The following is a 27,500-nucleotide window of genomic DNA, read 5'->3' on the forward strand; positions in this document are numbered from 1 at the left end:
TTATGAAGCGTGTAAGCGGATAAGTCTAAATCGTTAGTCTTCTATTATTGAGCAGAAGTGTCTGGAGTTGTATGCGCATCCAGTTGCTTTGCTTAATGATATGGCAGCCATCATCAAGAATGCTTATCCCTCTTAATTTTCTTCATGAGCGGACTTATTTCTCTTTTGACCTTGAGAAAGGGGTGTCCCTTATCTGAGGAGGTTTGTGCATCTCGGGGGCGGGGTGGGGGGTGAATGAAGGGAGGTGTGGTTATCCCTGAATTTATGGAGGCGGCCGTCCATTGACAGCGTAAGAATGGCATAGTTGCCGGAAGTCGTGGATCTATGCAATTTCCCCAGAAAGATCAAAAGTTTGATCTTGCTGCCCTTATCTACCGCTGAACGAGAGAGAGAGGAGAGAGAGAGAGAGAGAGAGAGAGAGAGAGAGAGAGAGCTTCCTGCCAATGATTTCCCATTCTGGAACTGTTATTGTCTTTTTATCTTTCGCCTTTGGCAAGGTAATGTAACAGTAATGACCGAAACAGGCCCTAGATCGTAGTACGTGAGTTCGTAGTCAAGTTATGTGGCGGAGGAGGAGGAGCAGGAGGAGGAGGAGGAGGCCGGAGAAGTGTAAGGGGAGTTGTGCGGTGCCACCAACAGAGGGCTCCAGCGTCGGTGGTATAAATCGGCATTCCCTCGTGCGCCATGTTTAGTTCAGACAAGTTCCGCGAGTGTTTAGTGGTAGTGTATGTAGCGTCCACAGTGGCTTGCAAATATCCAGCAAATTGGAGTACATCAAACACGTGATCACCATGTGTAAAATCCAGGGAAAAACTGTCTGCACCTGTGGGTGAGTATACGGTCACTGCATTAGAAAAATATTGAGAAAAAAATAATGAAAAATATATTCCTCTGCCGATAAAGATATCGAACGTCAGAGACGTTCGTGTGTGTGTATGTTTGTCCACGAAGGCGATGCAGCTCGTAGGTGCCACTGGCACCTTTGAAAGGAGAGAGTGCCATTGAAGAGTGCCGTCATACTAGGCTCAGTAGGTCACGTAGCTCACACACTATGCAAAGATCCCCAAATTTCTGCCCTTTCAGTTCGGTCTTCTCCGTCATGCAGTGTTTATGTGCTCCTCCCGATCGTAAAGAATCGATCATGCCAGCTTATCTGATAAATGATGCAGTCGACCTTCTGTCGCGCAGAGAGTGTCTTTATCTTTTATCCACTGATAAATGTTTATCGAAGTCGATCGATGTCCCAGAAAGAGGTTGTAGACCGTCATTAGTAACTGTGGGACGCATCAAAGGTTCTTATATTAATATATAATTTAGTTTCTCTTTTTTATACCATTTTCCTCATCTCAACATTATTTTTACATTACAGAATTAGCGTTTCTTTTGTCAAATGATTTAAAGTGTACCTAGGAAATATTTCTGCAAACAGCAAGCTATTTGTAACTGGACTGGTATAAGTAGGAGGTGACCGTCAGTCATCTTTGATCGATTTCTTTCCCAGTCTCTTGGTATTATTTACATTGTCATGCATGTTGCTATGCCGTGACGTATTATACACTCGCGAATCAATATATATATATATATATATATATATATATATATATATATATATATATATATACACACATATATATTCATGTAATTGTGCATATACATATATATATATATATATATATATATATATATATTATATATATATATATATTATATATGTGCGTGTGCGTGTGCGTGTGCGTGTGAATGTATAACATCCATGCATATATATATATATATAGATATATATATATATATATATATATATATATATATATATATATATATATATATATTTAGTATATATATATATATATATATATATACATATCTATCTATTTAGTATATATATATATATCTATATACTATATATATATATATATATATATATATATATATATATATATATATATATATATATATAAATATAATATATTTCACTCTACCCTGATGTAAGTTTGTCTTCAAGTTAAGAAAACGATTTATAGCCATCGGAACCAGCTTACTGCGCAGTTTTTGGGAAGTAGGCTATATGATCATTCATATTCTTCGGGCGCGGTATCTTGACGTTAAGTGAACGGGGAAAGATAAGTCTAAAATTTATATTTGCATATGAAATTGATAGCGCTGACTCAGGTAAAGGGTGCGCTTGCACGCACGCATATATGCACAGACTAGACATATATATATATATATATATATATATATATATATATATATATATATATATATATATATATATATATACATACACACACACACATACATACACGCATCCACATTTTGGTACGTTTTTTCGTAAACGGGTTAGATATCCACTGACCACTATTGCATGGGAAAAGTCAGTAGATGTCTTCACGTCTTCCTTGTGTGGAAAAGAGCGGAAAAAACGCTATCACGGTAACTGTAAAACAGTAATGCATAAGGAAGTAAGAAATAGAGTCGAGAACTTTTTCATTCTAAAACTTCCCCCTTGTATTGGAGGAATCCAAAAGAAGTAATCTCCGAGGAGGGGTAGTGACGTCAGTGCACCTCACGGGTTGCATTGTAGGCATTACTAAAGGTTATTTGCAGCGTCCCTGTCTGGAACCCCTTCCGTTCCTGTTACTGTACCTCCATTCATATTATCGTTCTTCCATCTTGCCATCCACCCTCTCCTAACAATAATTTCAAGGTGCAACAGTGAGGTTTTCTTTTCCTCCTATTACGTCTTTAAATTTCCTTTCAGGCGCTGAATGACCTCATAGGTCCCAGTGCTTGGCTTTTTTTTTTTTTTTTTTTTTTTTTTTTTTTTTTTTTTTTTTTTTTTTTTTTTTTTGCTGAGTGTTTCATCCAATTGATCGACCATTATGTTTACAGTTTTGAAGAGTAATACGTTGTACAGTTCCGCTGCTCATCCCGAGAGTACTAACTGAAGAGGTATCTGTAGAGAAGCCTGTCTTGTTACTATAGTAGATTCACATCAACCGTGCATTTGATGTCTAGGCAAGTCTGTGAACTCTCGAGAGAGACTTGAGAGTTTCCAGCCCTGTGCTTGGCTTATCAACAGCCAATCAGGAGCGTCGTAAGGGACTGGCCTAGACATCAAATGCACGGTTGATGTCAATCTACTATAACAGCTCGTGTTGTGATGAGACTGAAGATACATAATTCTGTCTATCGTAAAAACAGCATCAGGCGGATTGTAGCTACTTTGACTCTGTTGTTCTCCAGGCATCACCTTTTGTTCAAGTAGAATCTCAATTACTCGATAATCAACCAGATGATTATCGAGTCAATTACTCGATAATCATCTGGTTGAATGGCGCTGTTATATCAACACTTTTCAATGTATTCCTTTAGAGAATCGGGGAAAGCCGAGTTGACTAGGAGGAATTCAGTCAGGTAAGGTGATATATCCTGGTCGTGTAGGACTAGTTTTCCGAAAGTAATGAGTGGTAGCTCTCTTTTGTAGTTATGTTGTGGAGTCTGTTAATTTTAGGGTCTCCTGAATAACATATTCCGCTCAGGCAGCTGAAATTGCCGTCTTTTTCAGATCCAGTTGCTTCATCACACGGTCACGATGTTGCAAAATAATAATTATGCGGTAATGCCACGTGTTGCAAGGGATCTTTTTTATGCCGGGACTGTGTTGCTTTCAGATTTTATTAATACACTTTGCTACTCTATACAGCTTTTGCACTATGGCGAATATTGGTATTGTATGGTGATTTATATTATGGGGAGTCTCTTACTCTGTCGGTCTTCGATTTTCATTATGTTCCATTACTACTTGAACCAGACTCTGTGATGTTGGAAATTGCAGTAACGCTCAGCATGCTATAAGGCAGTACTCTTTGTGACTTTCGGCGTTTTTATGTGGCAATCACACAACAGCTGAATGGTCGAAGCAGGGGGGTTGCAATAGCATCGCCTGTAGGAGAGTGACGTCAAATGAGAATTGTAATCAACAAAGGCCTTGGGTTTTTGCCCTCTTTCAGAACTGTATTTCATCCCAACATTTTGCTACCACGGGCCGATAATAATCATAGACGGGTACCAGGATTCGAGGAATTACTTTTGCTATTATCTGAAGGTGATTTCGTTTTTGCTGGGTAGGGCTTCTCTCGCTCGGCGTTTTCCTGGCTGGACTTTGGTATGCAAGGCGGGTTGTCTCTTTTGTGCTGCTGCCCGCCGCCCTACTGCCCCTCAACCTACCACAGGATTTATCTTTCTCTTCTTATTTCCAAACACTTTTTTTTTTATTTACTCATTTTTTAAAAGTTTTTGTAACTGGACTTACCTGGGAGAGAAGAGATCAGCTGCTGTAATTGGAGTGACGACAACAACATGATGTAACTCGTTGACGGTTTTGCCCTTTTCTGTTATAGATCCCTGATTTTGATGTACCATGATTTGATTCGATTATACACCATTAGATACAAATGAGAAAAATGACGTCTTTTAAGTTTATTGGTGAAATTAAAGTTGTGCATTTAAATTATAGATGAGAATTAATTCATGCAATTATTATGAAAATATTTTTCCAGGAGGCGCCTTTGGTAAGAGTCCTGTTGGGGAAGGGCGAGGGTTGGGGGGGGCAGGAGAGCCTCGAAAGTGCAGATGCATTGCACTGAAACTGGTTGATAGCATTCAACAAAGCATTGTCTGTAGAATATTTAACTTGTAAAGGTTTCGGCTCATTTCTCTTATCAAATCGATGTCCGTGATGGCATTGCACATTTTCTGTGTTATCATTATATATTCTTGTCTTGCTTGCTTTCATCCCGGCACCAGAAGCTCATTAAGCTGGAGAGGAAGAGGCTCGGAAAACTACTAATAAGTTAAGGACTCGTTAGGGTTTTAACACGGACTCCGCTGGAATAACTTTAATTTCTTTCGAGTGGCTTTTAATCTCTGGTCCTAGAGACTACCGCAGGTTCTCTCTCTCTCTCTCTCTCTCTCTCTCTCTGTGTGTGCTAATATAACACCAGTTACTCCTTGTCTCTTTTATTTCTCAGTATTTGTCTTTGCTTTTTGTTTTTTTTTATTTTATCTTGAGTGCTCCTTCCAACACCAAACGCAGCCCAAATATCTACTGCTATTTGGGTTACGTTTCACCAGTTTTATTTGACATATATTTTGGAGGTCGGAAAATCAGACCGAACATGCATCACCCGAGATGATAATTCCTACAGAGAGACAAGGCACAAAACCAACTTATCTTTGTTAATTTATGGAGGGAAAATACGAGCTTGTGGTAAATAATCTTTAGATATGGTTGAAGGCTCTTGTGCTGCGAGTACACGAGTTCTTTGATCTTCAGTTCACGATGGTGTGTTTACATTTTTGTCTTGAAGGGAGACGAGTATTTAGGCAACTGAATGAGGGCTCATTCAGTGATTTGTCAGTTTTACGGACGACGGGAGAGTGAACAGATTTCAGTAGGCGTTGGCTGTTTATTGATTGCCCCGTGCCCCGCGGGATGCGAGACCTCAGTGCACAGATCGTCCCCGGATTTCCTCTCCAATTCCACTTTCCCTCTCTCCATCTATCGAGATTCACTATCTTTTCTCTTCCGCTCTCGCTCTCTCTCTCCCTCTCTCTCTCTCTCGCTCTCTCTCTCTCTCTCTCTATCATATATATATATATATATATATATATATATATATATATATATATAGAATTATACGTATGACAGGGGGGAAAGTATTATATTCAGAAAACTATTTTATAATAATGACGCATGAACACAAAGCGTAAGAAACGCGTGGCCGTATAAAGGCGGTTCATAATGACGCAAAGATATTGTGAGGCCTGCCAGTAACAGAGGCCTTATTCGTAAGATGGTGATTGAGAGAGATACAAAGGAGCTATTATTGGCGATCCATACCGTACTGCAAGGAAAAGAGTGCTATTCATAGTAGGGGATTGATGTAGACCTAATGGCCGAGAACAGTGGCGCTATGATTTTGGCTCTCGTTTTGTCACTAGTTGACACAAGGCCATTAGCAAGTGATAAGATGTTTTGTCCCTAGTTGGCACCGAACCATTAGCAAGTGATAAGATATTTTGTCCCTAGTTGACACTGGGCCATGAACAAATGATAAGACGTTTTGTCCCTAGTTGACACCAGGCCATTAGCAGGTGATAAGACATTTTGTCCCAAGTTGACACTGGGCTATTACCAAGTGATGTTTTGTCCCAAGTTGACACCAGGCAATGAGCAAGTGGTAAGGTATTTCGTCCCTAGTTGACACTGGGCCATGAGCAAATGATAAGACGTTTTGTCCCTAGTTGACACCAGGCCATAAGCAAGTGATAAAACATTTTGTCCCTAGTTACCACTGGGCCATCAGCAAGTGATAAGATGTTTTGTCCCTAGTTGACACCAAGCCATCAGCAAGTAGTAATAAGACGATGTGGCGTGCCGATGAGCCCCTTACTGGAGGTCAAGGGTCATAAAATGAAAGGAGCTTGTGTCGCCCTCAGAAAGCATGGGTGGCGGTTGGCGCCTCTCTGTTATCTATGAAAAATCGTTGCCCAGAAGGCGTGGCCAGTGAACGATCAATAAAGAAACCGTGAAGACATGAAACTTATGGAATTCGTGATCGAAATTAAACAGACGACAGACCCAACTTAGGTTTCGTGTACCAGTCCTAGGTCAGACTTGGCATAAAGACTCCCCTAAGAAGCCGCATAACCGTATGGTGGAAGTTTAATATTTAAAAGGGATAGTAAGAGAAGAAACATACGAGGTGTGTCTGTTAAGAACCCCGATGATTTTATTTTATTTTATTTTCTTCTAACATGTTCCTTGAACAGTGAACGTCCATGTTAACCGCCTTAGGTACACTTACCTTAAAGTCGGACCACGAAGATATCGCCAAATAAATATATATGTTATATAAATCTGTTCCGAATTTTTAAAGTCCGTCAAGTTTCCAAGACCAGCCGTTTATGTCCTCGAGGGTCTTGGGCCTCTCCTTATGAAGAAGAAGAAGAAGAAGAAAAAAAAAGTGTTAGAGTCCGCCCTTCCCCTTTGCCGCGTTGTGTGTGTATGCATTGCTTGTTGGCTCTCGCATATCCCGTACTCATCTGTTGATGCGTGAGACCCCTTATCTCCTTTAAGCCAGATCAATGGGGATGGGCCCAGCCCGGCACGTGATCCCACTATGACGGAGGACGGTGTCGTCACGCCGCGGTGTCACTTTTGGTGGTCGAGACGGGGGTCATTTTCATTTCGTTCATTTGTTTTTTCTGTCTGACTCTGCATTTATTCAGCTTAAAGCAACAGATGAAAAGAATCAATTCAGAAATACTTTAGCGCCATTCATTCGGGGAATTTCAGATTAAAAATAAGACTCGATTAAATAGTTTAAAGGTATCAGCCCCTTCAGCGAATCTGAATAATCTTTTTTTCTGGCCATAATGAATGAATTTCATCCTATTATCGCGTAGTATGAGATTGGATCTATTTCTATAGAACAAAACTAAATTTTTAAGCAAGTGGCAGAAGTATGTTTGTTGTCGGTGAGTCACATTCCTGAATGTTGCCTGTGGCGGTGGTTATTTAAAAGGCGAACGTTGTCGACCGGTTTTTACGGGGTGTAATTTATCCGATTTGTAGAACTGCTGTAGATTGAAGTCATCTGAGTGTGTTGATGCCTTCATTGCTTCAGTGTTTGGTTGTACCCTCCCATCTCTTTCACATTTAATTACTGAAACATTGATATATTGGCAGAATTTTCTTCCATTTCCGCCACTTCTACCTTCGCTGTGGGCTCTCCTTTTCTGTTCGATCCTTGGTGATACGACTATTCAGGCCTGTCTGATTTGGTATGCGTTGGGGGACATTCGCACATTCTTGAGAATATTCCGTGCTGAAAAGGGAAGGAACGTTAGGAGCCGGAATTTTGGTGACCTGTCAACAGCACGACAATATTTGGACCTCGCTACAGAGGCCCGGTGTGATCAAGGTCTAGAGAGTATACTATTCTCTAGACCTTGGATGTGGTATTGAGTCTCAGTGGGGAGTCTCTCGGGAGAAATCGGTCCTAGGCATACAGAAGTTGTTTTGTATAATTGGGAGATAAATGTGTTTTCTGTCTTTTATTCTCTGACCAGTTTGCCAGCCTGGGCCTGGGTTGTTCAGCTGCTGGAATGATTTTCAATGGCTCCATGGAACTTGAATGCTCATGATACGCTCGTGGTTACTGTTGTCTGTCTTCCGAAGCAGCTACCATTATAATCAATCTTTTATATTCTTAGAGAGGTATGAATATCATAATTGTCTTCGTTTTCAGTTTTCTACGTATTACCATTCGTGAAAAGCAAAGAGAAAGTTTTTTTCGGCAGGTCAAACAAATGCCAAGCTCTTCATTAAGATCTAAGTAAAGAAATCGGTCAGCAACACCCAATATATCTCGTCCATATTGCATACCAGCATTTAATTCCTTCAGGACTTCGGAAATGGAGATTTGCCGATGTGTGTAGGCGTGACTTTTTGTCTAAGCAAATTCAGAAAACGGATCACTTGTTTAAGATTTGCTTTCCATCTAAATAACAGAGGATTTGCTTCTTTGATGCCTGAGCCAGCAGGTGCTGGCTACACACAAAGGCGTGATCTGGTGTCATCAAAACGGCAGTCGCTGGTTGGTCTTTCAGCTTCCCCTGGAGACAGAGAATAAAGGTGCTGTGAGAAAGCCTCCCTCCCCTTGAAGTGGTGGCTTCTGCTGCATCAGAAAGCTTAACTCTTGGAGATCGTAAAAAAATTGTCTGGTTGCAAGAACAATTCATGACAAGGGTCCGGCAAACTTTTGAAAGCTCACAGAAACCAACATTTAGCGTAAAAACGGATTGGAACGTTTCATTTTCAAGATTCCATCTGCCAATTAAAAAAAATCTGTGTAAAATTATATTGTTATCAACGAAGAGCTCAGAGGTATACATAAAGCTGTGGTGACGTCATTAGGGATGTCCCGTGTGTATGTCGCTTAAGGGAAAAATAGGGTGAACACTTGGTTGTGCGTGATGATGCTGTTTCGGATGTCTTTCTCATTGTCAGCGAAAGTTGTGACGTTGAGCCGTTGTTTGACTTCAAGGCGAACCTTCCCATGTTGAATATATTGAATGCTGAAAACAACATTGCCCTTTTTCTTTCTTTCTTTCTTCCTTTTTTTAAATATCAGTGAGTGTTTCTCCATAAGGATAGATTTCATGTTTGTAGTACTCCACGGTGACATTTTTGGATAGTTTTATTTCACCATTATTTGTTCTTTTTGAGATATTTAACTTCGTAATCTTTAGTATTGTGGTGCCCCATAAACCTTGTGAGTAGATTATTGTTATTTATATCTCCCTCAAAACAAAATCTAATTATACCTTGACAATTATGGAAATTGCAGTACCCCATATTTCATCCGTGGACATTATAGCATTTTTAAATGACTCTTAGTAAAATGCAAGGAATGACGTCATATGAAGGCTATCCTTTTAAAGTTTTGTTGTCCTCATTCTCGCCTACTTAAAATGGTGGGAGTGTGAAGAAAGAATCATGTGACATAAGTGGAAGCCAGAGAAGTTTCGAATGAAGAATTCCTTTTGAAGTCTGGACACCTCGTCTTCCCTTCCCTTCCCTTCCCTTCCCGGGATCAATAGTGCCTCGATAGATCTTCTGCCTGTCTGCAAGCGAGACGACATCATCCGTACACGTTTGACTAGCGTTTGTGTTTGCCTTGTCAAACTGGTGGATGGTGGAACAATGGGCAAAATTGATCAGGAAATTAGACGGTTCGTGAAATTGACGGCTACGCCGTGGACCGTTTGGCTGCTCTGCTTGTTAGAAACCCATCGTAAATTTTAAAGGGGGTATATGGCGGGTGTTACATGACCGTTTTGCATATTGAGTATTAATAATAATAATAATAACAATATAGCAGATTTTACATGAGCGTTTTCCATATTAAGTAATAATAACAATAATAATAATGCAAGTTTTACATGAGCGGTTTGCATATCGGATAATGATAATAATGATGATGGTTTTACAAGAGCATGTTTATCGAGTAATAATAATAATAATAATAATAATAATAATAAGAAGAGAAGAAGAAGAAGAAGAGAAGAAGAAGAAGAACAACAACAACAACAACACAACAACAACAACAACAACAACGGATGCGCTAAAAGGCTTCTATTTACAGTATTGGAACTTGCCGTGTCTCATAATTATATTCTCCGACTCATTTTATGTTCATGGATGGATGTCTTCATAGTTACATGATTTACATGAGAATTATTTTTATACCCTTATTTTGAAGTGTGTTTTTACTAATTTCACAATATTGTCCTTGCTTGGTTTGTTAAACTTGACTGTTGAAATATTCCAAACCGTAAAGTCAAAGTGTCGCGAAATCATTTCCTACCCTCATAAACGTTTCACGTATTTCCTACCCACATAACGTTTCACGTTGTTTGGCGCTGGTGCCGCTGTTGCTGCTGCTGCGTAGTTTGCAGTCAATAGCGTGACGTGTTCGATACGTGTATGAGTTTCTGAGACGGCAGTGACCGCGTGCCATCGCTTGACCAGTGTCCCCCGCCAGGGATTGATCCGTGCCGCTCCGACACACCACTTGCTCTTGGCATGTCGGTCATTACGATTCTCTGGCGGTGCTACAGTAACTGGACTGGTCGCATCATTTCCTGGCGGGCTTGTCAGTTCGCGACGGAATTCCCCCCTTATTCGCATAATTATGGACAATTAGATAACTATGCAGTTTTTAAATCAGTATCAGTATTCTTCCTGGTATCCTTAGTTATTTAAATTTTAAGACTCTATTTATAGAATAGAGGCCCAGCTGCTGCTCCTTAACGAGAGAGTCGACTTGAGTCTTGAAGATAATGGAGTTATCCAACGCAGCATTTCCTGGCCTCCCACATCTCCGATGAGCATATTAGATGATGCTCCTGAGAGATGCTGCTGATTTAATGACGTACAGTTCGAATCGCAACATCCATTCCAATAAACTTGCTAATTAAACGGTGCCACCGACATCGAGAATTCCGTGATTAAGATCATAAGACGCCAGAGGATGAGAGAGAGAGAGAGAGAGAGAGAGAGAGAGAGAGAGAGAGAGAGAGAGAGAGAGAGATTGAAGGGGCCGATGGAAGATGAGGAGCCGGTTTCTGGGTTCCTTTTTTGAGGGACGGAAACTCGAAGGAAATTGGGAAATGAATTTTTGGCCGCGCCCAAATGCCATTTCTGACGTCACAAGGTGCGGAGGTGATAAGAGAGAGAGAGAGAGAGAGAGAGAGAGAGAGAGAGGGGGGGGGGGGGGGGGGGGGGCTTTCATGGTGAAGGCATGGATCCTTTGAAGGTCAAACCAGATCTACTACTTATATCGTCAGTATAGCATTACGACTATTTTAGGCGATACGGCTATGCCCGTTCCGTGGAAGCCCCTTAACCGGGCAACACCTGTACTTCGGCAATGTGTGAAAACATCTGTGCTCAACATCTGGACAGGTGCCTCTTACCATGACTCATTCACAGCCAGTCACTGCAATCACGTGTGGTTGGATAATCGTAGTACCAGACTTGTCACCTATCGATTATTGGAGGTTATGCCAGTGTCTAGCCATGGACAAATTTTACCTGGTTATACCCCATAATAGATTCAGGTAATGATAGGGAAGGATTCCCCGGCCTATGTTATCAGGTAGCAGGGGAAATCTTGTTATTTAGACACTTTTTGGGATGATAATAATAATAATAATAGTTTTGGTTGCAGGTCCAGCAACCATTGTCTTCATTTTCGACACGGAAAACTGTGCCCCAGTAATAGTTTTCATAAATTCCCTCTGTGTATATGGAGGGGGAGCATTGCCCCCCACCCCCCCGCCTTTTTTTTTTTCGTCAACGGCTCTCCTCTTCGGTAATAATCTTGGTAGTTATCATTGGTATTCGTAATTCAAGATCCAGTCGTAAATCCACTTCCTTGCAGCGTTCCGATGAAATGAACATTCTTGGAGAGGGCGCAGAGGACGAGGAAGTAGGAGTCACACCTTGTCCCTTGTGAAGGCGAACGACTACGGGCGGCCTCCTGTCTTAGGGCACGTCTGCCTCCCGAGTTTCTGCGTTCTTGTGCGCATGTGTGGTAGTGTATGTACACTGCGTGCGTATGCGTATGTGTCTTATGCTCTTCAAAATGAGGAGAACTGCTCATGGCCTAAGGCCGACTGAAACGATGAGGAATATCGCCCTCTTGTTTCTCATAAGGGCTTCAGCTTAAACTGTCATGGAAGTATTTTCCTCACTTTCCTTAATGCTGTTCATGAATAAGAACTTGTAATGACATAAGACATTCCTTGAAACTCTCTCTCTCTCTCTCTCTCTCTCTCTCTCTCTCTCTCTCTCTCTCTCTCTCTCTCTCTCGTGACTGTAGCTTAATTTTTTTAGATTTTTTTCGGTTCAGCAAAACTGTCTCAGTTTTAGCTGCATGATTTTCCGTGCTCTGTACAACCAACAAGGTAATTACAAATGCTCACTGATGTACGATTTTTCTTTTCATCTAATTAGTCGTTCATCCTGGTTGATGTAACAGAAAAAAAATATTAGTGAGATGTTTTTTAGTTTGAAAAAAAAAAAATGAGTTGCGTAGGATGATGCTGACAAGTAAAAAACTTAATTATCTTTTCTCCTCAGAAGTGGCATCAACTGAAATGTGTAGTTCCTCAAGAAGATGTTACTTTTTATTGAGTTTTTCAATTCAAGAAAGCCGGATTTTTCTTTGAGAACCAATTCTAATGTGAAGTCTAGATACTTGTTTCCTAGGTTATTATATTATGCAAATATCCCTCCTTTTTCTTTTTTTGTAATTCAGTTAAAATGTGCATGGTTCCACTAAATGTTTTGGACATGCAGTGAAAAAGGTTTTTAAAATTTAGAATAATTACTGAATTCAAAAGCCTTCTTTTTAAGATGGAAAGCAGAAAAGTCCCATCAAAGTATGAAAATCGTTATATATGTATATACATATATTTATATGTATATATGTATATACATATAAATATATGTATATACATATATTTATATGTATATACATATATACATATAAATATATGTATATATATATATATATATATATATATATATACATATACATATATACATATATTTATATATGTTTATTTATTTTTAGACTCTGCGCTGGAGGAGCGCGAGAGTACACCCACAAGTGTTCTCGGTAATTAACCACATCCATCTTTGTTGTGGTGTTGCCGTGGGAGATATTCAGCTCGACCAGAGCTCATGGGACCCCAGATTTTGTCTGGGTTGTCTTTGCTTATTCTTACACAGCTGCCAGTGTTCGTGAATATCTTCTCATACGCTGGGGAGTATTCTTCTCTTGGAATGGAGCATCTTATTGAGACGTTTCTAAATGCAGTGTTCTCTTATACTGTGATCAGTCTGCAGTAGTTATATCTTATAATAAAGACAAGGCGAAATCGCTGACATTTTGATTGCTAAACTTTGCTTGCGTCGGGGTACTTGTTTGATACAGAAATAATTGTAAGTTGTAATGCAAGGTTTTATATGTATGCATATATATATTATATATATAATTATATATGTGTGTATATATACTATGAGTGAATTTTATCACACCGTGAGTCATCTACAAGCATTAAGCTACAAATGTCCTTTAATATCCAATTAACTCTACCTCGTTGGCCGTATGGTTTAAGGCGTCACTGCAGTCCTGAGTTCTTCTGTGTTCGCTTGTTCGATCCCACAAGCCGACGAACTTATTATCCATCCAAAAAATTCCCTTTCGGTTAACATATACGAGTATATATTATTTCCGAGGTAGAGTGAATTGTGAATTGGATATTAATATATATATATATATATATATATATATATATATATATATATATATATATATATATATATATATATATGCTGTTTGATTCTGCATATATAAGTATAGCTGTCGATGCGTAATTCCACTGTGTATATTTCAAAAACTCTGGCAAGTAGTATACATATTCAAGCGGCACATAATGATTATGAGCAGTGGAGATTGACATCTAATCTTTCGCACTGTTACGACACATCCGGAAATTGACAAATATTGCTTTCATGATGATAGTGGGTCCGAATGTCGATTGCAAGGTCGTGTTGTGCTATTTGGTACCAAAGGCACCAGGCTTTGTTTATTTATATTAATTTATGATGCATTTTAGGTATCAGTTTTATTGCCGTTTCGTTAATTGGGTGGGGATTAGGTTCTGCTTCTTTGGTTCTGTTATGTCATTAATGCCGTAACTATTACAGGCCAAATTAACATAACGTGAAATTACAGCATTGCGTTTCATGTAGCGGGCATGCAATGGTCTCTCTCTCTCTCTCTCTCTCTCTCTCTCTCTCTCTCTCTCTCTCTCTCTCTCTCTCTCTGTGCTTCATGCAAAAGGCACGTAAAATGTCAAAGGGCATCGGCTATGGAAGCCGAGGGATTAACATCTAAATTTAGCTGCGTTAAAGTTGCACGAGCGATGCTTGGCGCTTGGTGTTCTCGGGGAACGATTGCAAGTATTGGCAATTGGTCAGTTGAACGTTCCCGTTGGTTGCGTTCTCTCTGCGCTCTCCGATGGATGTGGGTCAGGAGACGTCAGTGGGAGAACTAATTAACAAGTTTTTTTTACGGTTTTTACGGTAACAATACCCATATCATTATTTTTATTATTGTTAACCAACCTCCGTATGGTACAAGCTTAAAATTCCGTCCAAATTTTCAAATTAGAACAGGAGATAAGTAGCAAAGATACTGCGTATATCCTTGCATCCTTTGAATTAGTTTGGTGACGGTTTTATGAAAGAGGAAAAAACAATCAAAATGTAAATACTGCTGTTTGTTTATCCTTGTCGTAAAGGGTGTTTGTGAAGGCGTGTCAGGATGCAACCGCTGTCTATCCGGGAAATCATTATTGATGTTATGAGGGAACAAATGGACGCAGAAGCTAAAGAGATTGTCACTTGTTTTTGCGTTGTCATGTTTTCAGTGCCTTATAAAGAAAAAATAGCACATGAATATATTGTGGCGTTGGTTGCATTTTAATTTGTTTTGGTAAGAGCTATTCGTGGAATTGTGATGAGAGAGAGAGAGAGAGAGAGAGAGAGAGAGAGAGAGAGAGAGAGAGAGAGAGAGTTGACTGTTTCCTAGAAGCAGTTCAAAAGGGAGAGCTTTTGGAGCGAGCGTACGATCAAGGTCGGATTCTGTCGCCTCTGAATTTTTCCGTTATCCTCACCACTGCTTGTCACACAACATAAGTTGTCAATTAGTTAAGTATTTTGTACGCTTGTCTATTAATACATTTTATTCCTTCTTATCTTTATTCCTTTTTCCATATTGTAGGGCTTCAAGACTGTTTTCGTCTTTGTACTTTCGAAGTATTATACAGATTGTACGCTTTGTGGAATGTTCTCCGTCTACTCGATTGTCATGACTTGGCAAGTACTGCATGACCTCAAGATTCTTTTCGAAGCGACATCTTTCTTTTGTAATGATGTCTGTCATGTTCCATCAAGTGAAATCTGTCGTAGATGCGTCTCTCTAAACGTGTAATGAACTTCTTTTACTTTGAACAATGGTACCTTTTTGCATTTGAACGTCTGTGAATATTTGTATAACAATGCAAACTTACTAAGGAATACGCGGCTTTTGAGTTATTAAAAGATTCCAATGGAATTATACAACGTGACTGGATAGAGAGAGAGAGAGAGAGAGAGAGAGAGAGAGAGAGAGAGAGAGAGAGAGAGAGAGAGGCGTGTACCACTTGAAGAGAACGTGGATTGTGGAATTTTCCATTGGCCGTCAACAGAAGCCTCGCCGGCCTGAGAGAGAGAGAGAGGAGAGGAGAGAGAGAGAGAGAGAGAGAGAGAGTGTGTGTGTGTGTGTGAGTTCGTGCGTGTGAACTGAACTATTGTAGTGACTACCACCACTGGTACTACAACGTAGAACATTTGACCTTGCCGTGTTCTGTAAGATTTACTCAGGCGGTTGAACAGCTTGCTTGTGCTTGTGCTTGTGAGCGCTTTCCGGTTAAACTCGCGTCTGCGCGTTTCCACGCCTGTGCTAAAATAAAAACTCGTTATAGCTACAACCACCACCACTATATCCTTACTACCACTACAATAACCACCACAATTTCTAAGAATGTTATTAATATGCTTGATGGTTCGTTAGCCATTGTATATTATATATTATATATATATATATAGATATATACAAAAACAAAATATATCTATATATTATTTATATTATATATATATATATATATATATATATATTTATATATATATATATATATATATATAATAATATATATATATATGTGTGTGTGTGTGTGTGTGAGAGAGAGAGAGAGAGAGAGAGAGAGAGAGAGAGAGAGAGAGGCGGCGATGGTGATTTCATCATATTTCCCGAGCAGTGGCGAAGCTTCCAGAATACTCGAATGAATCGATCCAGGCCGGTTGTGAGATTTTCCTACAAATGGTTACATGACAAGAGGAAATCGTGATGTCTTTTTCTATGTGGCTGTGAATCCACTTGGTCATTTTCTCGACTCTTTTGTGCCTTCGGTGAGGAAGGGATCTGAAGAAGAGTTGTTCTAGGCTGGGAATCTGTTTCTTTCATTTGTTGATCATCTTTTTTGTGTGTGGGGGGGGGGGGGGCGTTTGTTTGGCTGCATTGGGGTTTTAAGGTAGATTCTACATGTGTTTTAGCCACCAGTAACAATCAGCATCATTAGCAACATCATACTGCATGCTCTCTCTCTCTCTCTCTCTCTCTCTCTCTCTCTCTCTCTCTCTCTCTCTCTCTCTCTCTCAGAATGGTGAGCTGCTTGTGGAATTCATTTTATTAAGTTTGAAGAGTGGAAGTTTACTGCTGCACTGTCGTGGTCACAGTATCTGTGGTTTAGGTAAACGGATGCTGTAGTTACCAATCTGGTACATTCCGGAGAAGTTTACTTTTTATGGGAAACTACTTTTTGTGTTCTTCCGACTACATGAAAAATCGACTTTTTAATCCGGGCGTTTTTTCTAGTCTCTCTCTCTCTCTCTCTCTCTCTCTCTCTCTCTCTCTCTCTCTCTCTCATCGGTTCCTTTTTACCGTTCAGTTGTCATTTTATTGTTCGTTGTTCAGTAGTGTTAATTTGGGTGACAGAATCTTATCGAAGGCCAAAAACAAAAAATAAAATAACGTAGCGTGTCTCAACTGGCTTTTGTAACGGGATATTCCAGGAAGTCATCTCGAATTGTTTTGTCACGTATTGTCTGACGAATTGGAAGACCGATTTGCCTTCCGTAGTCTCCATTAGACCTGCCTGGCGAGTTATAAAAGAACAGAAGTTGGTGGTACCCTCGGATTTCAGTAGTTCGGCGTTGCGACGAACCTCGATCAAAAATGAGTGTCATTGTTTGATCACTGTTGAATACAGTTCGGAATGTTACAGATGAAAGGACATGTTTCAGTAAATAATTCTGGACCCTTGATGGGCATTATGCCAGCAGGATTCGTTCTCATCGCCTTATGTAAACATACCCAATATCGAAACCGATGTTTTTATTTTGGCAGGGAGTAAGGCAGCTTGCTGTACGAGAAGGACAGTTGGAGGCTTTTTCTCCCCTGCTGAAGCAAAAATATAATATATTTATTAGTATTGTTTTGATTTTTATTGAAAATATATAAGTACTCTGATGTTGTTCAAGTATGAAATGACATTATTAGAAACATAATGAAAAGACAATATTGAAATAAATCAATTTCAAATGTCTTTAGACGCAAAATTCCTGGATGAGAAGAAATAAGTTGTGAAAAACATAATGAAAATGTATCTCACGGTCCACTACTTCAAATGGACTAAGTGACTATTACGGGGGTACAGGATATTATATATCCGATGATAGGAGACAAAAGTATCACGCAGGATGTTCCTATTTCAAGTGGTTAGGGCCAGGAGTCAAGTAAATCTTCCAGCAGGCTGGTCGGGAAGCGAAGAGCGTCGCTCTAATGTTCCAGGACCGTAAGCGGTTTGGAAAACTTATCCGTCCAGACTCCAGGGACACCTTGTCTGTTTCTCCGCGTTGACGCTCACCCGCCGAGCTACTTCCATCCTAGGCCGAGTCACGTAGCTTGTTTTCTGAAGCCATAAGGAAACGAGCGGCGCTTGTAAGTTGACGATAATAAACACTTGACATGTCTTGAATTTCGTTCGACTGTCGGCGAGAGGTGGAGTTTTATATTTTGTTTCTCCTTCTCTCTCTCTCCTGGGTTTGCTTAATTTCAATAATGGGTTTCCAAATGTCACTTCCTTAAGGTAGTGTCGTAAGACCTTCATTATTATCACATCTTGGAATTTTTGGGAGGCTTCCTCGAATAGAACCCACCCTCCCTTCTTTTTTTTTTCCCCTCAAGACTTCCTGGACTTTGTCTTTACACTTGAATTGTGCTTGATATTACCGTTACCTTATCTGAGCTGGACACTGCTATCGAATGTTACCCGTCGTCTGTATGCATGTACAATGTAGGTAGGTATATGAACAAGTAGTGATAAACACCCAAACTAGGTAAAAAAAAAAAAAAAAAAAAAAAAAAAAAAAAAAAAAAAAGTTAAGTATATCTTAGTTTTATCAGACCACTGAGCTGATTAACAGCTCTCCTAAGGCTGGCCCTAAGGATTAGATTTTTTAACGTGGCTAGGAACCAATTGGTTTCTTAGCAACGTGACCTACAGCTTATTGTGGGATCCGAACCATATTATAGCGAGAATGAATTTCTAATCACCAGAAATAAAGTCCTCTGATTTCGAACTAGGGCAGTGAAGTCGAGCACGGAACCCACTCGCCCAGTGAGGAACTCAAAATAGGTACAAAGCACCATTTGGTGAAGGGCAGCAAACAAGGTGTGATGGTCAGGCCCTACCTACCCCAAGGGGAGATAATCAGGAAACAGTGAAAGTACGGTAGGGTCATTTAAAATGGATCTCCAGAAATGACACCGCTTCTGTGTAGTGAGAGCTTCCCTATACTACTCAGGTTCGTTCGAAACTCAAGGGGCCAGGATGGGTCTACGGTTTAAGGCTCTGCATGGGAACATATAAGAAAAATATGCATCTTATACTTAAAACTGCGGGCGGGAGGCTCTTTTGATTACCGTGGTCCTTGGATTTCCAATAGTTGTTATTTTGCACTGTAGGCATTATTTAAGGTTCTTTGCAGCATCCCTTCGTCCCCTAGCTGCAACCCTTTTTATTCCTTTTACCTCCGTTCATATCCTCTTTCTTCCATCTTACTTATCGCCCTCTCAAACAAACTGAGAGGTTTTCCTCCTGTTACGCCTTTAAAACCTCTTTTACTCAATTTTCCTTTCAGCGCTGAATGACCTCATAGGTCGCAGCGTTTGGCATCAAGAATTTCTTATATTCCATTCCAGTCTGTTATTTACACTTATCTGATCTGCTGTGTTGGATTTATTAGAGTAAATCTTCCTGAAGATTGTAAGTTCATAAGTAAAAAGAAGAGGGGTGGGGCGAGAAGCTTGGCCTGAAATTCATTAGTTTTTCCAGTACATAGAACTGCTGCTGACTTGTTTTCTTTTGTTTTGTTTTTTTTACTGACAGTAAAACGACCAAAGTCGTGTGTCTTCTTGTTGGATAGTGAGAGTCTCAGCTATGTTTTGACAGTGACTGCATTCCAAGTTGGTGTTGTCATGGATATCTGCTCCAACACAGAAGTAGCGGCCAGGCACGTAACAGAAGACACTGGCGCCGTTGCGTTCTCCACATGGCTTTGTTGTTACTGTCAGTTGTAGCTGCGTTTACGCACAAGTTTGACTGGATTCATGTCAACCTCTATTGTAAAGCGGGTTGCCTTGTGAGCCACTAGGCCATCACCAGTAAGTTGTGTAACTATTCAGTAAGCATTTAGCAAATACGTGCGAGTGGATTACATATGAGACGGGGCAAAAGGGTCTCCAAGTGTCATGCCTATTGAAGAGCAACGGAGGGTTGGAAATGGCCAATCCACGATACATAGATGGTCATTCGGGCTAGATTGTGTCGCGGAAATCACGTTTTCCATATATATATATATATATATATATATATATATATATATATATATATATATATATATATATATATATATATATATATATATATATATATATATATATATATATATATATATATATGTGTGTGTGTGTGTGTGTGTGTGTGTGTGTGTGTGTGTGTGTGTGTGTGTGTATTCACGAGTAGGAAAGAGTCTCTCTCTCTCTCTCTCTCTCCAGGCTTCCGTAACAAGGAAGTTTATACAAGAACCGCGCAATACTTGCAATTAAATTGAAAGGTTACGGGGACATAAGTGTGAAGTATATCTTCATACCTTTATACTAAAATGCATTTCCTTGTTAGAGTGTGAGACAAGTTTATTCCTGTTTCAAAAGCGCTTAAGCTACTTGTATGATGTATGCTGTATGCTGTAGGTAATGTATTCAACTCAGTAGGATAAATTTGTAAAAGGAAAGGTCTGTTACGCTTGTTAGTGTCTGATCGTTGCAGTTTTTCGGGCCGCTGGATGTCAACGATGCATCGTCTCTTCACATCCCCCAAATGTGTGAAAATCTGAAGACAAAGAGAATACGAAGCGAAGGTTTCTCCACTTCATTCTCCATTTGTTTCGTCCTCTCTCCTCTTTGTTCCGCTTTCTTCCTCTTGTTTGGTGACCGTCTTCTGCCTCTTGACCTTTTGAGCTTAGAGGCCACCTTGGATCTTTCAAGAGTCTTGTCGGTGTAGGGACAGGGTGTCACAGCTGTCTCTGAATAGGAGTGTCAGGAAGAACAGCTTATTTTATTATCATTTTTGTCAGCGAAAGGGACCATTAACTTGTTAGGCGAGTTTCCCAAAGAGGAAAGTGAAGAATATTAAAGAAAATAATAATGACTATTTCCTAGTGCTGCAGTTGTTCAATTTTTTTTTATATATAAAACTTCAGAAAGAGACAGTCGGTCTTTACAGTTTCTGGTACAAACTTCATCATTTTTTTATTTTCTCATTCGTCTGGGGGCTCAATAATGTTGACTTGGACTAAAGGTAGACGATATCTTTGCCTCTCTCTCTCTCTCTCTCTCTCTCTCTCTCTCTCTCTCTCTCTCTCTCTCTCAAAAGCTAGCAAACAACAATTAAAACGAGCGTTTGACTTTTCTTGAATTGTTTTATTTTTCCATCTTTTGCTTATTTTAAGCCAGGAAAATGTCGCAAATGCAGTCATTAGATCGTCCAGTTTGCAAGCCGCCTTACCCAGCAAAGTTCTTTGTAATTTCTTGAAAACCAATTTCTTGAGCCATTCCTTAATATGCTAGGATGTGTGGGTAATGAGAGGAGTAGTTGTAGTTGATAATGTGTTATCCTAAATCTTGAAGCTTTTTTAGGCCTCAGTATGACCTATGGCTAAGGTATCTTATAAGTTTACGTTACCCTCATCTACTTTGTTGTTCTGGCTTGGGAGCGACATCAGCATGTAGAAACTGTCACTGAAGAGATATTGTGGCTGCCAAAGTGCCTTCATACCAGGATGTAAAGACGGCACGCATTCTGGTTCGGTGGTTCGAGTTGCATCTCGTGAAAGAGAATTTTATTTCGGGGTTGGAGAGGACCCACCAAAATACCAGGAATTATTCAGGTGCCCTAGACTGACTTCCTTCTGGGAAGAGTGCTTTTCTCGACAAACCACGAGAGTTGGGGAGAAAAACGTGATGTTTTTTTGGTGTTTCACACAGAGAGAGAGAGAGAGAGAGAGAGAGAGAGAGAGAGAGAGAGAGAGAGAGAATGTTTGTGTACGGCCTGTGTGTATCGTGTATCAATTCTTGTAATTGGGAATTTTAGTTTTGTGCATTGGAATTAAATCTTATAGTTAAGTCGTTGAGTGCTTCTGGAACATTTCTTTTCGGGTAATTGGAGATCCCTGAGTCATTATATATACCATAATATTGCTTTTTTTTCTTTTTTTCTTTCATGATGTTTTTTTTTTTATTCTTCTTTCTCATGAAGACTTCCGTTGATAAGTTTGCGTAAGGACTCAAGGTTGCTTCGATTTTATTGATATGCTACGTACAAATATCTTTGGTATGTAAGTGCTGTTTATGTAATGCCAGCCTTCCTTGCAGTAGGTTCAGAAAGTAGATCTGCGTTGCCTCATTGCTGTGGTGCAACACCATCATTTTTATTTCCCAATCGTTTGTAAACACACACACACGCATATATATAATATATAAGTGTGTGTGTGTGTGTGTTTGTGTTTGTCTTAGTAAAGACGAAAGCGCTTGAATTTCTACCTGTCATTTCCCTGTGGTATTCGCTTATTTAATGAAGTCACGTGCATCTACTGTGATTTTTTAAATATATACATATATAAAGCTAATGCCACGGAGGAAAATGAAAAGGGTCTGCACGTAAAGTAAAGGGTCGTGTAGACCGAAAGTTTTTGGCAATTCTGGTCTTTTCATTTTCCTCTGTGGCATCACCTTTATGTATACATAGCATCAAGTTTTATATATTCCGCGATCAAGCTCCTCATATATATATATATATATATATATCTATATATATATATATATATATAGATATATATATATATATATATATATATATATAATCATTCACAACAAAGTGACTATTATATCCTGCCTGGCAGATTCACTCGAATTTCAAGGCTAGGTAGAGAACATTCGTAGGTCGTTGACGGTATCATTACACGATACATGGATGTGATCTGGTGAAAATCCCAAGGAATTGTTCAAGGAAGGATAAAGAACAAGCATGAACTTGCTGAAACCGAGTATTGATCTGGTTCTGTCGTGCTCGGGTCTCGAGATATCAACACGCGATGCTCTTACACAACTTGACGGGGACTTACTACGGTGTTGACCCCGGCTTAGAGTTTAGAACCTTCTGCAGAGTATGGGCAGTACTTTGTTACGCTTCTCAACCGAAACACGCAGCCTCCAAATTATACATTCGTTCACTTATTATCATGGCTTTTTAAGCCTCGTGTGACCTATTTATTCTGATACTTGACTGGTAAGAGTGCCTCGATGGGTTCATCACAAGGGTTACGTCATGGCGATAGACTACATAAAGAATATTTTAAATATTGGTCTCAAATGGCCTTTTCTGCTTCACTAGAGCTATGTGCAAACCATAGAAATGGTGATAATACATAATAATAATAAAAGTTTCTGTTTTATTTTTTTTTATTTTTTCTTTTTTTTTTTCTTTTACCATTCTGATCTCTCAGGCGCTACGAGTTCTCCTTGAGAGGCCATCTTGACGATTGTTGATTCTTTTTCTAAACACACGCACACTTCTCCCAAGGGCCAGGAGACTAGACGTTAAGACGTGTAGGCGTTGCAGCTTTGGCTGTTTTACTCTTATTATTTATAACTTTTTGCGTCTGGTTTGTGTCTATCGTTGTCTGATGGAAGGAACAAGTATACCTTGTTACCTGTCCCTGATTATACAAAGTAAATACGATGTAAATCATCAGCAATTTCAGCAATTTCTGGAATGCTATTCACATCCTACCTTTCTGCGCTCGCCCTCTCACTGTTCCTCCAGAAATTTGCTGAATCGGTGGGCCGCTTTTGCTCTGTTTCTACAGAGGCTGTCGTATGGGAGAAATTCCTCGTTTCCTAAAACGATGAATTTATTCTTTTCCAAAAAAATGATGGATTTATTGTATTTCTGAAAGAAATTTGTCCCATCCTTTTTGTTTTCATTATGTGATTTAAATGGGATGATGGCTTGTCAGTGGAAAGTCATTTACATTTGTAAGCCAGTGGATTAAAGGCTTTCACTGAAGCAGAGTTACTCTTCTGTTTTTGCTTCTTGCTCTATCTTTTGCTGGAAAAATAACAATTACAGTAACATTTATCTTGTTTAACTCAGAGATTTGTTCATGTTCACGCTGGTCCAGCTCCCTATTAAAAATGAAACTGAATTTAAACAGTTTCTTGGAAGTTTTGTTCCCAAAGCCAAGCTGACCGATTGTTTCGCGAGGTTATATAATGACGCCTTAAAAACAAACCTTGATTTCCTCTCCCCACAAGCTTTAACAACCGCACCTCACTGAAGCGTCTCTCTCTCTCTCTCTCTCTCTCTCTCTCTCTCTCTCTCTCTCTCTCTCTCTCTCTCTCGGAGCTCGTTTGATCTTGTCAGTGCCTGTTGCAGGAGCGGGCGCTCCCAATTTCGTAGCGCCGCCAGTAGAAGCTTAATACCGAGCTGATAGGGGATCAGTGTGGCCGGAGCAGAATTGTGTCGTCGTCTATATATTTGGTCAAATGTTTTTATTTCCGGTACTAAAGACTGAGGGTATTCAATGGTTTTGGGGGGCCAACGGAAGTTTATTTTGAAATGAGTGATTTTATCATTGAAACATTAGTGTACTATATAATGGCTATGGAACGCTGGATAGTGTAAGCACAGTAATTATCTTCATGTATTGGCTGGATGAAACTGGATGAACCTGGTTATCAGAATATAGTTGGAAAAAGCTATAGAATGTATGAATATACTTGGCTTGAGAATTGTGCAGTTATTACGATTTTGTGCTCAGATTACTTGGCCAAACTCATCGTTATTGTAGATTGTAACAGAACTCGAATTAATGTCTTCAAATAACTTTACCGCCAATTTCCAGCTGATTTTCCTGAGATTTATTATTATTTGCGCGTTATTTACGTCGTAAATACCATTTCTTTTATTAGAAGCATTTTCCCACACGTGAGAGAAACTGGAATTACACACACATTTATATATATATATATATATATATATATATATATATATATATATATATATAATATATATAAAAGTCATATCACATTTCCGTGATTCATATACATATATCGAGCTTCACTGACGTTCCTGGATTTGAAAGGATCCATGGGTTCGCGCCCTGGTCCAGGCAAGTCTATTATCGAGAAAAAATTCCCCTTCGGTTAAGCATATATGAAAATATATTAATTCCGAGGTATAGCGAATTAGATATTAAAGGACATTATAGCTCGATATATATATATATATATATATATATATATATATATATATATAATATATATATATATATGTATGTACATACACACATTTTTACACACACACACACACACACAGATGTGTTTATATCGAGAAGCTTGGTGAAGATCAGGCAGTTGGATGAATGTAATTACTCAGTAGGAGATAGTGCTTGAAAAGGTGCGAGCAGGCATTCCTGACCAAGCTCTTAGGCAGGCCAGCACAGAATGAGTGATCATCATCGAAGCATTGGGACTCTCAACTCCCACCACAACGACTGGCTTATTGACTCAGCACCAGTTAGATCAGGGACAGAGCTACTTGCTCTGTCTTTTTATATGCAGACAAAAACTACTTTTTATAACCATTCTTTTTTTACAGGGAATGGAAGGACAAAAAAATCTGTTTTCGTATATTAATGATGTATGTGATAGAGATCATATATATATATATATATATATATATATATATATATATATATATATATATATATATATATATATTTATCTTTTGTGTAACAGTATTAATGCCTTCTGTTTCTTTTATAATGGTTGTCCTTGTTAGCTGTCCTTTTTCTAAGGTACTGAAAAAGATGATGTTAATCCACAGACTGTATAACTCGAAGGCATACCATTTTCCTACCTGTGTTTTTATTATTATTATTATTATTATTATTATTATTTTATTATTATTATTACAGGTTTTATTGAAAATAATAGCCATTTCAGCCGCGTTTATTTTGTATAGAAGTTTCTCTATTCTGCCTATTACTGACTTTTCTTCTGTACTCAAATTGGCTATTAAAACGCCAAATGGGGGATTCATATAAAAAATGTGGTATTTGTCAAATTTAATATATTATACAAAATGCAGTACAGATTATTATAATTATTTAATACTTGACGATCTTGAAGCCCCTTCGTTGCCTGTGGATGAAACCTTTTGATGTTTTTGGATCATGTTGCCTGTACTGAAGTGAGTGGAAGACTAGAATCATGCCGTGCCTCCCTCGCTTCCCCCTTCAGGTTGACTGAAGTAGGGAGTGGAAGCAGCCCCAACAACGGCAACAGCGCCAGGAGCGGCAGAGCCCTCGGAAAGAGCACCCTTTATGGCGGCGGAAGTAGCGCCTGGACGTCGCCCTCCACCATGCCCGGTGGGGGCTCGACAGACAAGCCGCGGGTGACCTCTCTGCCGCTTGACCTAGCATCCCCGGTGACCCCTGACCCCGCGGCGCCAGTCACACGCGCCCCGGAGCCTCGGGACCCGACTGATGTCTTGGCTTCTCCCACTTCCGGCCTCAACAGCGATTCCGCAACGGACGCTGCCAACAGAAACGGCGAGCAGGATGCCCGGCCGACCCCCGAAAAAGATTCCCCACTCTTGACGGCGTCGCACCTTCCGCCCTCGGTGCCTCACTCTGCCCACCGCAAACGCAAAGAACACGCCGACGGCAAGGAAGGGGGCGAACATGATCCCAAAGTCATCAGGTAGACACCGTTTTGCATCTCTAGCTGAAAGTCCGCCATTCCACGCGAAAGGTTTTCCCCCTTGCATCATTGTGTCTTTCGTTCATTCACACCCCCCCCCCCCCCCCCCACCCCCCCCCCCAGAAGAAAACTGTCGTTCGCAAATATAGATTTTTTTCTACAAGAGCATCAAGAGGCTTCAAAGCCTTTCCCCAAGATATGGAAGATAAAATGAAAACCTTTCGCGCGCATTCCCGGGCGGCTTCGTTGAGTAGTGTTTCCATGGAAGATGTTTGACGTTTCATGAAATGCTCGGGGAAACCACCAAAGCCGTAGTCAATATAGGCTGCAACCTTGCATGCCATGTTAGTGTATGTTCCATTTACTCTGTACTATACCCTCTGCCAAGCACGGAGCACTAAATGATTACTATGCCTGATTGCTCATGATCGTATGTATATATTTATTGATTGCCATTTGATATATTATGAAAGGGCCTTTATAACTAATGTTAAGGTGTCTTCTAACTCATTAACGTTGATTTTGATCTTTTAAGAACAATTTCTTAAAGTTGAACGTCAGTGCCTATCCAGTTCTATACTTTGGACGGGATCATCATTAAACCGCCTCGGTTTAATTTCTTCTTGTCTTATAAATGCTAATTAAATGTTACTCGTAAAACAGAAAGCCAGATCATTTTTATGAATTTCAAATCCTTCCTTTTTGCATGTTTTTGTTGCGCTAAGTATTGCATGCAACCTAAGCTTTGAAACATTTTCCAGTAGAAGTAGAGGAATGGAAAGAGAATATTAATGGATGTGATTTATTGAAAGGGTGTCTGATATATGGCCAAATCATTTCCTCTTTTAAACGAAAGCTTTTAAAAGC

At 39.7% G+C, this 27,500-nt stretch overlaps 1 protein-coding gene across 1 annotated transcript in view; it reads left to right on the forward strand.

The window, feature by feature from the left end:
* The window catches only part of LOC135205552 (uncharacterized), a 385,131-nt gene that overhangs the window by 333,109 nt on the left and 24,522 nt on the right, over positions 1-27,500 (forward strand). Inside the window, 1 exon segment of the mRNA XM_064236313.1 lies at positions 26,172-26,633. Within this exon segment, the coding sequence (XP_064092383.1) occupies positions 26,172-26,633 (462 nt within the window).

The sequence above is a fragment of the Macrobrachium nipponense genome, chromosome 24 (assembly GCF_015104395.2).
Source record: "Macrobrachium nipponense isolate FS-2020 chromosome 24, ASM1510439v2, whole genome shotgun sequence".
Taxonomy (NCBI): domain Eukaryota; kingdom Metazoa; phylum Arthropoda; class Malacostraca; order Decapoda; family Palaemonidae; genus Macrobrachium; species Macrobrachium nipponense.